We start from the raw sequence: 14096 nt of genomic DNA on the forward strand, positions 1-14096 counted from the left end.
ATATTGAAAATTAAAAAAACTATTTAAAAATAAAACAGTAATATAAAACCATAAAACATAAATCAAGGACTCAAAACAAAAAGGAACAAGATATAATTTACTACTATAGCTATATAGTGAACCTTAATATTGGTTAGAGTAATTCTTCCCCCTTTATTCTCCTTTCTTCAAACTCAAGTGGTTTTATAAGCTGGACCTACAAAGCCTGCTGAGATCAATATAACCATGATACCAAAACTAGAGAAGAAAAGTGAAAGAAAGAAAAATTATAGACAGTTCTCACTTATAAATACAGATGCAAAATTTCAGCATAAAATTAGCAAACTGAATTAAGTGATAAAAAAATATATCATGCCCAAACAAGACGTATTCCAAGAATGTAAGAACAGTTTAACACAGAATATCTATTAGTGTACATTATTATCACAGTATTGAGTGTTTCAGGGGTCCCCCAAGATGAGATGATGAAAGCACAGGACTTAGAGGCAGTTGTAATCACAGCTAAGATTTATTATAAGCAACACAGTAAGAATATACAACTAGATGGTTCAGTAAAAGAAAAAGGTATAGGTGGGGACTGGAGAAATCCATACGCAGGCTTCCTATGCTTCCCCTTCCCAGCCCAGGAAGAGACACTGAGTGTGCTGCTTTCTCCAGGAAGAAAAATGAAGCCTTTTAGAAAAACCCATTTGAGACTCAGAAATTAGGTTTCTTACTGGGGGTCTGGTCACACAGGCATTCTCTGCCCTCAACTACCAAAATTCTGGCCTCCCAGAAAGAAAACAGGTGCTCACCATAAATCACAATGTACAAACAACCTAGCCACAGTGAAACATCTATACCCGTTAGAGAATGTTTCAGAAGTCAAGATCTCACACATTTGCCGAGGGCCATCCTTGCAAGCAGGTCCTTCTAAAGATAGCAGCTTTAAGACTGTTGTGTTAACTATCTCCTGCATATTAAATTAAGGAGAAAAAACATATGGTCAAAAGGATTCCCAATCTTACCAACTTTTTGGTGAGTTTCAACAAACATTCATCATATAAAGTTTTGGTAAAATAAAATAGGACTTTCTTAACCTGATATAAGAAATACACCAAGAACTGATAACCAGCATCTTACCAAATGGTTAAATGTAAGAAACATTCTCATTAAAGTCAGGAACAAAATAAGGATGCTTCTATTACTGTTCCGATTAGACATTGTACCAGAGTTTCTTGTACTAGTCAGTACAAGAAAACCGTATATATAGAGGTAAGAAATAAAAATTATTTACAGATGATGATTACATAGAAAAGTCAGAAGAACTATTAGACAAACTGTTATAAATAATAATGTTGTTAGATACAAGATTAATAAACAGAAATCAGTTATTATTCCAAAATTCCTATTATTCCCTTTTTACCAATCTAAAAATAAAATCTTTAAAAGGTATTTACACTAGCAACAAAAACTACGTGAAATTTAGAAATAAACCAAACAGAAAATGTATAGATTTTCATCTTGGAAATCCAACAATTTCACACCTAGATTTCTACACTAAAGAAACTCACTTATGGGCATAAGGAGATACATACACGTATATTCACTTCAGCCCTGATAATAACAAGAAAAGTTGAGTTTGTTGGGAGAATAAATAATAAACTGATTTACTCATACACTGGGATACTATACAACAGTTTAAATGAAAGCATTTGAGCTGTGTAAATTAACATGGATAAGTATCAAAAACAGCATTAAGTTTAAAAAAGCAAATTGAAATGAAAGAATGAGGGAAGTCTTTACAAATATCTGATTTTTTTCATCTTTTTTAAGAAGTGTGAAACAAATAAGGCAAACAATACAAGTTCAGTTTTGACAGTGAATACATGGATATCTCATATTATTCTGGATACTTTTGCTTTATAATAAAAATAAAAAATTTAATTACATATATACATAACTTTAAAACTCAGACATTTAAGTTTCTAGTACTGGGAAAACAATAAATAATAAGTCAACAAGTGCCGTGTTACTACCTCTTTTCACTAATCTTGGAATTCAGTTACTACTTAGCCAAGTTATTTGGTTAATTCCCTTAACGCTGAAGAGCACTTTGATGAAGAAGATGAAAGTCAACTAACTCAATTAGGTTGTCTAACACAGAACTACTTCTTCAGTGTGCCTTTAGTGGGAAGGAAGGGAGGGAGGAAGGGAGGGAGGAAAAATATGAATATTCGTTATCTTTAGGGATTTTTTCTTCTAAATGTCAGACAATTCTTAGTGAACTTATTCAAGGCTGTAAAACTTATTTAGTGGCACCATCTATGTCATCAAAAATGCGTCTTAGCTACAGGTTTTTGTATAAATAATAAGTGTAACTTTTATAAACATAATGTATTGGATTTGATTCTGTGTTGCTTTTCTTTTGTGTCATAAAAGAAGAGTTTGGGAATCTCTTATAAATTTATTCCTAATGATACATGGTAGAATTTTTTTTATCAGTCACTTTGATTTGCTTACTGTTGTCTAAGACTGTCGAAATTTTTACATTTGTCTTGAAATCGATGGTAGCAAGTAGACTAAATTAGTTTTTGCCAGTGAAAGATTGAGCCCTAAAAGAATATCGATTCATGTTCTGTAAATCTGTTGTCTGTCTTTGCAGCTGTAGTTTCTGCCAGAAAACTAGAAAGTAACGTGGTTTTAAGACTACATTAATCTCTGAGGAGTTAAACTGAATGAAACTTTTAAGAGGCAAATACCACTCTTCCTGAATAAGATACACATGTAAAATTTCAAAGTAAAATTGAAGATTTGTGGCTAAGACTTCATTAATCAGGAAGGTAGAAGAAACTCCTGTGCTTTGTAAGAATTAAATATAATAGGTGTGGGTGCAAACTCTAACATACAGATACAACTCCTTTTTAAATCTCAGTTTAAGTGAATTTTTTTTTTAACATCTTTATTGGAGTATAATTGCTTTACAATGGTGTGTTAGTTTCTGCTGTATAAGAAAGTGAATCAGCTATACGTATACATATATCCCCATATCCCCTCCCTCTTGCGTCTCCCTCCCACCATCCCTATCCCATCCCTCTAGGTGGTCACAAAGCACTGAGCTGATCTCCCTGTGCTATGCGGCTGCTTCCCACTAGCTATCTGTTTTACATTTGGTAGTGTATATATGTCCATGCCACTCTCTCACTTCATCCCAGCTTACCCTTCACCCTCCCCGTGTCCTCAAGTCCATTCTCTACGTCTGCGTCTTTATTCCTGTCCTACCACTAGGTTCTTCAGAACCATCTTTTTTTTTTTTTTTGATTCCATGTATATGTGTTAGCATATGGTATTTGTTTTTCTCTTTCTGACTTACTTCACTCTGTATGACAGACTCTAGGTTCATCTACCTCACTACAAATAGCTCAATTTCGTTTCATTTTATGGCTGAGTAATATTCCATTGTATATATGTGCCGCACCTTCTGTATCCATTCATCTGTCGATGGACATTTAGGTTGCTTCCATGTCCTGGCTATGGTTTTCTCTAGGTATATGCCCAGTAGTGGGATTGCTGGGTATATTATTTTTAATTTATTTTTATTTTATTTATTTATTTTTGGCTGCATTGTACACGTGCTTTCTCTAGTTGCGGCAAGCAGGGGCTACTCTTCATTGTGGTGCAGAGGCTTCTCATTGCGGTGGCTTCTCTTGTGGAGCACAAGCTCTAGGTGCACGAGCTTCTCATTGCGGTGGCTTCTCTTGTTGTGGAGCACAAGCTCTAGGCGTGTGGGCTTCAGTAGTTGTGCCACACAGGCTCTAGAGCACAGGCTCTGTAGTTGTGGTGCACGGGCTTAGTTGCTCTGCAGCATGTGGGATCTTCCCGGACCAGGGCTCGAACCTGTGTTCCCTGCATTGGCAGGTGGATTCTTAACCACTGTGCCACCATGGAAGCCCTATACAACTATATTTTGTCTTGAATTATAAATTACTGCATAGCTTGTATTTGATTTGACACGGATAGGACTCATTGTTTATTGAAGAATTATACTGTTTAATGATACAAATCTCTCAGTGAGCCATAGTGCATCCTGCAAATAGATTACTGACCAATAATGGTATTCTGTTTAATGAGTAATTATGCTCAGTTCTAGTCTAGGCTTAGGGAAGTGTTAGTGTTGAAAGAATTACATTATAACCTTTAACTTGAGGGAATTTAGAGGAAGGAGATATGGGGTAGTTGAATAAACACAACCCTCTATGATCATGCTGGAAAAAAATTAGTCTTGTATATGGTAGTACCAAGCATTTTTATTGGCCAATATTCCTATAAATGTGTCAAGAGAGATTTTGAACATTCACATAGGCCCTCTGAATCTGAAAGTTTTCCATCTGGTGACAAGAGTAGACTGGGGTTTTTTTGTTTATCTTTTCAAGTGGCAGAGGGAAAAAAGGAAAAAGGAAAATACAGCTTTGCCATTTTTTTCTCCTAAGATTTCCTAAGAAAGCATAAGTGTATCTGGCCCAAGCATCACCTATTGCATAGCTACTTATTTTGGAAAATCCATTTATCTTGTAACTCCCCTCTTACAGTTTCTTGATGTGAGTAAAATTTGAAACCTTAAGCCTGTACATTTTTTTATATAGGAGTTTTTATTAACTGCATATTGAAAAGTGGCAGCTTTTAATTTATATGGGGTTTTTTTTTCATTTAATTTATATGGGTTTTTAGTTGGACCCAGTTGAAAGGCCCTTGGAAGAAATAATTTGAGAGAGAACAATTATGTTGATACCTGGTTTTCATTTCATACGATTGAGTTAAATTAATCAGATGGGTCTTTATTCTTTGAGTTTATTATGAAGTAATATAACTTTATTTAGCATTGTCTTGATAAATGCTAATCTTTTATGGTTTTCTCAACAGAGTTTTCTCCACAGTTAATTGTTCTTAAAATAACTTTAGTTTTTAAATAACTTATCTTTTGTTATTACAAGCTAACATACATCTACAATGGAAGAAGATTGTTAAAGTGCAAAGACTGAAAAAATCACCTCTAATCCTCTACTCACAGTAGTCATCATTAGTATTTTAGTTGATATGCTTTTGGTAAATAAACAAATAAATGTATGTATGTATGTATGTATGGAATGTATATGTATTTATTTTTAATTTGGGATCATATTGTGTGTGTGTTTAAATGAATCCTGCTTTTACACTTAATGATGTTTCAGAATTGTTCCAGGTCATTTAAGATGCTTTCATAACATGATTTGTAATGACTGTCAGGTTTTGCATAGTGTGGATATGCCATAATTCATTTCAGCAATCCTCTATGGTTGGCTGTTCAAAGTATTTGCAATTCTGTGCTGTTGTAAAGCCTTTACCCACTTTAAACTTTCTACTAGCTTGAAAATAGAAAGTGAGAATTGTTCTTTAAGTTATTTTTATATGGCTTGCTTGATATGTGCTTGTATGCTGTATTTTCAAATTATCAGACATAGTCATAAGGCGTATGTGGGTGCTTAAAACCAGGATCAAAGTTTGGTGTACATCTCTGAATTCTTTTATCAGTTACATTCTGTCTTATGTTCATCTTGTTGTTCATCTTGTTTTCACAGGTAGATAATAAACTCCGTGAATTATCATACCATGTCTTGATAAACCAACAAAACTAGCCCACCTTTCATAGCATATGTGAACTTGGGCCATGTGTCTCGTATTTTGATTAATACGTGTTAATTGATGCCATTTGTAAAGATAAAGTGGGTATATGAATATGGAAGAAACTGGCCAGGGAAAATTTGTAAAGCAAAAACCATTTTCTGTCCAGTTTCCTTTTGAGTCTGTCTCTCCCCATTTACCTCCCTACAGATTCCTAGGCAGATTTGAAATAGATACACATTTTTCAGTTCTTTTTATTCTTCCCTTTCTTCCTTTAGGCTGTAAGTGTGGTATCTACTATAAAGAAAAATCTAGATCATGATGAACCTCAAGAAAGATGATTCCCAGTAAGCATCTTATGTATGTGTAAATCTTCCTACTGTCCACCTTGCAGAGAACTTGATTTACTTAAATATTTACCAAGGACTACCATCCTAGTCTCTCTTTAATACCTGGGTACATCAAAATCCCTGATGTGCTGACAAATAAGCTCTTTCCTCTGCATGGAAGATTTCATCCTGTTTGTTTGACTTACTCCTTATCCTTCAAGTCTCTGCTTTAATGTTACCTGCCTGAGAGGCCTTCTCAAGAACCCCCATTATTTTCTGTCACATTACCCTGTTCATGACTTTCATATTACTGTTTCAATTTATAGACATATAAGCATTTACCATATGGGCATATAGGCATTACCATACAAATGGCTCACCCCTACCTTAAGTTCTTGAAGTCAGGGAACTTGCTTCTTTTGTTCAACATTCTGTGCTTATCTCCAGAGCAGAGGACCTGATGGAAGTTTGTAACTTACAACAGCAAATTAAATAATATATATTTATGTTGAAAGTATATAAGTACTAAGGAAAAGTGACTAAGGGCATGAATCATTCTTTTCTCCAGCTTCCTTTTGAGTGTCACTCCCTTCCCCTTGCTCCCCATTTACTCCCCAAAGCTCTTGAACAAAATTGCAGAGTATACAAGCATTTGTTTTCTGTTCTATCACCCTTCCACATTAGAAGTTCTGTCAATAAATATAAATATTCATTGAATGGATAAATGCTAGGTTCTGTCAACCATTCATAGCTCTAGCACTCAAGAAGCTTATGGTCTAGTAGGGCAGGTACAAATAAGGAGCAAAGAATTGTGACTTGTGGTGATCATGGAAGTCTATCTGTTCCCAGGGATAGCTATCCAGTTTGATGTTCCTTTTCTCTGCTGTTCCTAGTCTATAGCGAGTTGGCCTTCTTTTAGTTCTGTCCTTGGTACTTGTATTGAACACCTACTAATCTGAGACATCTTCCTCAAGCACGTATCTGTCCTCCCATTAAGTCTGATATGCATGATTAGTACTCCAAGCAGTTTCCTGGGCATGTTCTTATTGGTTCTTAACAGATTCTTTTATTTAAGTAGCTTTTAAAACCCCTTGCTATTTAATTCTTGGAGAAGTTAGAGCTCAGTAATTATGCTGTTATTTCTGTGACAGTGGGCTTCTCTTCCAAGCTCTATACGATTTCTTGTGTATTCTGTAGAAACTTACGTTCCTTAAAAAGAGAAAATGACTCTTTTACTGATATCTTGACCTAGCTGCTTTCTAGGATGGACACCCTAGTGAGGATTATCTCTTCACAAGCAATTTGAAACAGATTGTACTAGTTTTACCCTGCTGTTTAACAGAATGTGGATTTTCTCGTTTGGGAGATCTAGGTCAGACCCCAAATGAAATATAAACTGTTCAAGTTCATTTGTTGGTCTTCATTATCTATAGACATTCTCAAACTGGAGACAACTGGAAACTGCTTTGGACTGATGAAAACCACCCAAGTCTGTGTACATAGTCATCAGCACCTATAGAGAGAGATGAAGTGACATAGATTATGGGCTAATAACAGCTGCTTACAGTTTGCATAGTGCTTTATAGTTTTCTAAAATTTTTAGTAAAAAATTTCATCTAATATTTAATTATTTAATCTGCATTGAGTCTTAAAAGTAAAAGGCCTTATTGTCTGAAGAACTGAAACAGGTGGCTGGAGTGTAGCATATCAGTTGGAGAGTTGTAAGAGCTTATTTTGGAGAGGAAGGCAAGGCCTAATCATTTAGGAATTGTGATAGCTAATTCTAGACTTTACCTGATACCTAAAGTCCAGTCAAGAGCTAGCTTTGCCATCTTCAAATTCTCTCCCCTTGCTCTTCTGCAATTGAGCAATCAACTGTATGCTTAGATTGTCCAGTAAGTGCTGTGCTAGCTAGTCTCCAAAGGTGACCGTCAATGAAATATGCCTCCTGATACTCACGCTTCCATGTTGGATCTGCACTAGCTCTGTGACTCATTTTAACTAACATGATGCAGCTGAACTGATGCTATGCCTTTTCCAGGGCTAAACTTTAAGACAACTTGAAAGCTTCTGTTTTTTGCACTTTTGGGGAATAATGAGCCACCATGTAAGAAGTCCAGCTACCTAGTTGGAGTGACTATGTTGAAAGACTACCTGGAGAGGGAGCAGCACTGAGAGTACCTTCAGAAAGAGAGAGGCCCCACCACTCTGGTTTCCCACCTGAGCCCATCCTTTCCCACAAAAGCGTTGGAAATGTGAGTGAAGCTATCTTGGACATTCCAGCTCCAGCTACCACATGACAACAGTCTCATGAGAGACTGTTAGACTAAGAGAAAAAAAAAAATATCCAGATGTCCTCAAGAAAATGACTTCTTGATGTCTCCAAGAATCATGAAAAATATTAAAATGAGTGGTGTTTTAAGGCACTAAGTTTTGTGGTGCTTTGTTACATAGTATCAGATAAATAGCACAAGTAGCTAGGGGACATTTTGAGTGGTAACTTTCTAGTGCAACAGAAATTATAAAACTGATTCAAGTAGAGAAATATCTAGAAATTCTGCTGTCAATCTCAAGAGTCTGGTGTGAGACAAACTTGTAAACAAACAGTCATAGCATAAGTGGTACTTCTCATTCTGCAGTTGGCTTTTGCATTCAACAGTGTCATAGTGATTTTTCCTATCGGGGTATATGGATTTTTCTTTCTTTTTGATTATAGTATTTCTTAGTGTGTGTGCCATAGTTTACTTAACAGTTCCCACTATTGATAGACATTTACATTCTTTTATGTCTCAGTTTTCCATATTGCAAACAGTGATGCACAAATATGAATATATCTCAGGTAATTTAAACTTGTACTCCAAAATGGCTTTACCAGTTTATGGTACTACCATCCTTGACCGTGCATTCTTTGGTTGCTATTTGTAAGGTTGAGAATGGTCATCTTTTAGTATTCAAATACAGAAGGTAAGAATATGCTATATAGGAAATAATATTTATTAGCAGCAAACATGAATTCTGGAATTAGTGAAATGACTTTAGAAAATTTTTGATTTGTCTGATTATTTAGTAAGGGAGAGAAAAATGCCCAACACATTCTGCAACATCTAAACTTAATATGCTATTGTCAATTTTTTCCTCAAAGGAAACTAGTGGAGAATCAACTACTGTATCATAAGTATGAAACTTGTGTTTAAAAAATTACAAAAGTTAATTAGACTTAAATCTTTTACTATGACTGCATCAATAGAGGAGATAACAAAGACTGATAGAAGGAGTATGGACTTTATAGACCTGGGGTTTAAATCCTAGCTCTGCCACTTCAGTGTGGTAGTTGATGTGATACGACCCTTTATATTTTTATTCATTTAAAAAACTAGTTTGGAACATGTGGCAAAATGCGTGAGAATATAATTCTCTAAAGACTGTATGGAATAATACTACCTATCATATTTTGCATCCATTATCCTATTTGAATTTTGCTAGCAGAAATAGAAGTTAAGGGCTTCCCTGGTGGCGCAGTGGTTGACAATCTGCCTGCTAATGCAGGGGACACGGGTTCGAGCCCTGGTCTGGGAAGATCCCACATGCCACAGAGTGGCTGGGCCCGTGAGCCACAACTACTGAGCCTGCGCGTCTGGAGCCTGTGCCCCGCAACGGGAGGGGCCGCGATAGTGAAAAGCCCGCGCACCGCGATGAAGAGCGGTCCCCGCTTGCCGCAACTGGAGAAAGCCCTCGCACGAACCGAAGACCCAACACAGCCAAAAATAAAATAAATAAAATAAAAGTAGCTATAAAACGCAGCTTTCTTAAAAAAAAAAAAAAAAAAAAAAGAAAGAAATAGAAGTTAATACTTCTTTTTGTACATGAGGGTTCGAAAATGACAGAATTCGAAAATGGAGTGCTAGGGTTAGAACCCAGGTCAAATGGCTCCTAGTCTAGCACTCTTCCCTTTAGGTCACATTGCCTGGTGTTCTTTTGGTTCCCTTGTAACTAATTCTTAGTCTGTTTCCATGTTAGTGTATTTGTCTAATGTTCCACCAGAGCCAGCAAAATGTTTAGTCCCTGCTTTGTGTGAGTAATAGTGCTAAGCTCTTTTTGTTGCCTCATCCATTTTCATTTAGAGATTACCTCAAGTGAAAAGGAATTTGTTATTCAGAAGAAAGCTAAGCTGATAATATTTTTATATTACAATGATCCTCAGACTTTTTGTATGAAGCTACTATTTTCATTTCTGAAATAGTATGACCGTGTAGTTGTGATAAGAGTCCCTTAGTTGAGAGATATAAAGAATATTGATGAAGATTTTTAGTTCTGTGAGAGAGATAATAATTGGTAGAAGTGTTTGGCATCCTTGTAGGAACACCATCATAACATGTATAATGGAAACGAAGACAAATCATAAAGACAAGCTACCATTGCAGTCCTTAATGCTCAATTTTGCTTTATGCTATGAATTTGTTTAGAAAGAAAGAGGGGATTTGATACATGAATAATGCTGATGTTTAAAATTACACTTTCTAAGACAAAATCTAGTTTCAGTTTGAGGACCTTGGAAATTATCTTGAATTCTCTGTATATTTGAAGTGTCAATGTATTATTTAATTTGTGAAACCAAAGGTAGGTTGGTATGTAAGACCTTCAGAGGACTCTACCAACTGCAACTCTAGAAATTCTTTTACCGCTGGTTCTTTTATTACCGTTAATTCTTTTTTTTTTAAAGATTGATTGATTGATTGATTGATTGCTATGTTGGGTCTTCGTTTCTGTGCTAGGGCTTTCTCTAGTTTCTCTTCATCGCGGTGCGCGGGCCTCTCACTATCGTGACCTCTCTTGTTGCGGAGCACAGGCTCCAAACGCGCAGGCTCAGTAGTTGTGGCTCACGGGCCTAATTGCTCCGCGGCATGTGGGATCTTCCCAGACCAGGGCGCGAACCCGTGTCCCCTGCATTAGCAGGCAGATTCTCAACCACTGCGCCACCAGGGAAGCCGCCCGTTAATTCTTTTATTACTCCTTCTTAAAAGTAAAGCGCACATGCACACCTATGTGCTTAAGTCTTACAGTAGTAAATTATAGGCTCCAGAGAAATGCCTTATTTATGTAACTGTCTGTTATTTTTCATATTGAGATGTGAAAAAAATAGAAGTTTATTTCCAATTTGAAGAACTATCATTATAATTCTCTCCCTTTGTAATAATCAAAATGCAAGAAATATAGAACATGGAGATAATTTCAGGAAAGGCTTCATTATTTTTTAGCATGTTTAGATGGCAGATTATAGACCATTTAAAATTTTTTGTTTCTCTGTAAAAAACTATGATGATTAGTCTCTAGCCAAGTCCATTTCTTATCTTGATAGTTGTGTATGGCTTCTGTTGTGTATAAGAATGTATCAAATGTGAAGGTGACATAACACTTCTTATTTTGATTTTTTAGATTTTTTAAAGATTTTATTTTTGTTGAACAGTTTTACATTCACAGCAATACTAAGAGGAAGGTACAGATATTTCTCTTATACACTCTGCCGCAGCACATGCATAGCCTCCCCTATTGTCAACACTTCTCACCACAGTGGTACATTTGTTATAATTTGTTACAATTGATGAACCTATACTGACAACTCATAATCACCCAAAGACCATATACCTCAGTGTTCTCTCTTGTTATTGTACATTCTATGGGCTTTGACAAATGTTTAATGTCATTTGTCCATCATTATAGTATGATACAGAGTAGTTTTACTGCCCTAAAAATCTTCTGTGCTCCACTTAGACATCCCTTCTTCCCCCGCAACCCTGGGCAACTAGTTATCTTTTTATTATCTCCATAGTTTTATCAATACCTTTTCTTTACTTGGAATCATACTGTACCTACCCTTTTCAGATTGGCCTCTTTCACTTAGCAATGTGCAAGTAATGTGTACTTAAGGTTCCTCCATGTCTTTTCATTGATTGATACCTCCTTTCCTTTTCACACTATATAACATTGTTTGAATGTATCCATTTATCCATTCACTTGGTGAAGGCCATCTGAATTGCTTCCAAGTTTTGGTTATTATAAATAAAGTTGCTATAAATATCCATGTGCAGGCTTTTGTGTGGGCATTAAGTATTCAATTCCTTTGGGTAAATACCATGGAGGGCAATTCCTGGACTGTATGGTAAGAGTATGTTTAGTTTTGTAAGAAACTGCCACACTGACTTCCAGAATGGCTGTACATTTTGCATTCCCACCAGCAATTAATGAGATTTCCTGTAGCTCTACATCCTCACCTGCATTTGGTATTGTCAGTGTTCCAAATCTTGGTCATTCTGATAAGTGTTTAGTGATTTCTCATTGTTTTAATTTGCTTTTCCCTGATGGCATATGATGTGGAGCATCTTTTCATATGCTTATTTGCCATCCATATCTCTTCTTTGGTGAGTTGTTTATTAAGATCTTTGGCCCATTTTTTAAATCAGTTTGGTTATTTTCTTATTGTTGAGTTTTAAGAGTTCTTTGTATATTTTGGCCAACATTCCTTTTCATATGTGCCTTTTGCAAATATTTTCTCCTGGTCCGTGGCTTGTTTTCTCATTCTCTTCACAATGTCTTTCACAGAGCAGAATTTTTTAATTTTAATGAAGTCCAGCTTATCAGTGATTTCTTTCATGGATTATGCCTTTGGTGTTGCATCTAAAAAGTTGTCACCATACCCAAGGTCATCTAGGTTTTCTCCTATGTTATCTTCTAGGAGTTTTGTATTTTGCGATTTACATTTAGGTCTGTGATTCATTTTGAGTTAATTATTGTGAAGAGTGTAAGGTCTTTGTCTACACGTATTTGTTTGCATGTGCATGTCCAGTTATCCCAGCGATATTTGAAAAGACTCTTTGCTCCATTTTATTGCCTCTGCTTCTTGGTCAAAGATCGTTGACTCTATTTATGTGGTCTCTTTCTGGACTCCATTCTGTTCCGTTGATCCATTTATCTATTCTTTTGCCAATACCACACTGTCTTGATTACAGTAGCTATATATTAAGTCTTATAGTTGGGTAATATATAGCTTCCAATTTTGTTCTTCAGTACTGTGTTGGCTATTATGGATCTTTTGCCTTTCCATATAAACTTTAGAATCAGTTTGTTGATATCTACAAAATAACTTGCTGGGATTTTTTTTTTTTTTTTTTTTTTTTTTGCACTAGGATTGCTTTGAATCTATAAATCAAGTTGGGAAGTACTGACATCTTGACAATATTGAGTCATCTTACCGTGAATGGAGTATCTGTCCATTAATTTAGTTCTTCTTTGATTTTGTTCATCAGAGTTTTGTAGTTTTCCCCACGTAGATCTTGTACATATTTTGTTAGATTTATACCAATTTCATTTTTGGGAGGCGCTAATGTAAATGATACTGTGTTTTGATATTGTGTTTTTAATTTCAAATTTTACTTATTGATTGCTGGTAACAATATATAAGAAAGAGATTGACTTTTATATATGAACCTTGTATCTTCCTTGCTGTAATTGCTTATTAGTTCCAGGAGCTTTTTGTCCATTTTAAAATATTTTCTACATAAATGATCATGTCACCTTTGAATAAAGAAAGTATTATTTCTTTCTTCCCAATCTGTATATCATTTATTTCCTTTTTCTTTGCATTAGCTAGTACTTCCAGTGTCATGTTGATGATCATTACCATTCTTTATCCTCCTTTCTGTGAGATCTATCTCTTAAAATTTTCTCCATTATATATTTTTTGCAGCTCACCAAAGCTCATCGACAAGGTCACATGGTGAAAGTAGATTGGCTGGACAGATTGACATTTAGAGAAATAGAAATGATAAATGAGGTGGGTTGTATCCCTCTTTTTTATTTCAAAATATTTTCTCCAGAATTTTAACTGAAAAATTTTTTAGAAGAACTATTTATTGCCAGGTATCTCTCAAATGTGGGAGCATTGAGGATTACCTCTAGTTGTGAGGTTTATGCTAATAAAAGGAAAACTTAGGATATCTGCCTTTCTTATATTTTAGTGTTCTCTTGGACCCCGAAATAGGTAGTGGATATCATAAGTGTACTAAATATCATATAAGTGAAGCCCATGTTAAGCTTGATGCCTCACTTGTATGTTCTCTCTTTCTCCATATGGAA

At 35.5% G+C, this 14096-nt stretch overlaps 1 protein-coding gene across 7 annotated transcripts in view; it reads left to right on the top strand.

Annotated features, from left to right (window-relative positions):
• Positions 1-14096, top strand: part of PIK3C3 (phosphatidylinositol 3-kinase catalytic subunit type 3) — a 167927-nt gene that overhangs the window by 39531 nt on the left and 114300 nt on the right. For all 7 annotated transcript variants that reach the window (XR_009497258.1, XR_009497257.1, XM_059894393.1 and 4 more), the window contains one exon: positions 13708-13794. Coding sequence is in view for 5 of the 7 variants with exons in the window: in XM_059894393.1 (XP_059750376.1) it covers positions 13708-13794 (87 nt within the window). In the remaining 2 variants the exon portion in view is untranslated. The remainder of the gene's footprint in view (positions 1-13707; positions 13795-14096) is intronic.

The sequence above is a fragment of the Balaenoptera ricei genome, chromosome 14, assembly GCF_028023285.1.
Source record: "Balaenoptera ricei isolate mBalRic1 chromosome 14, mBalRic1.hap2, whole genome shotgun sequence".
NCBI lineage: Eukaryota > Metazoa > Chordata > Mammalia > Artiodactyla > Balaenopteridae > Balaenoptera > Balaenoptera ricei.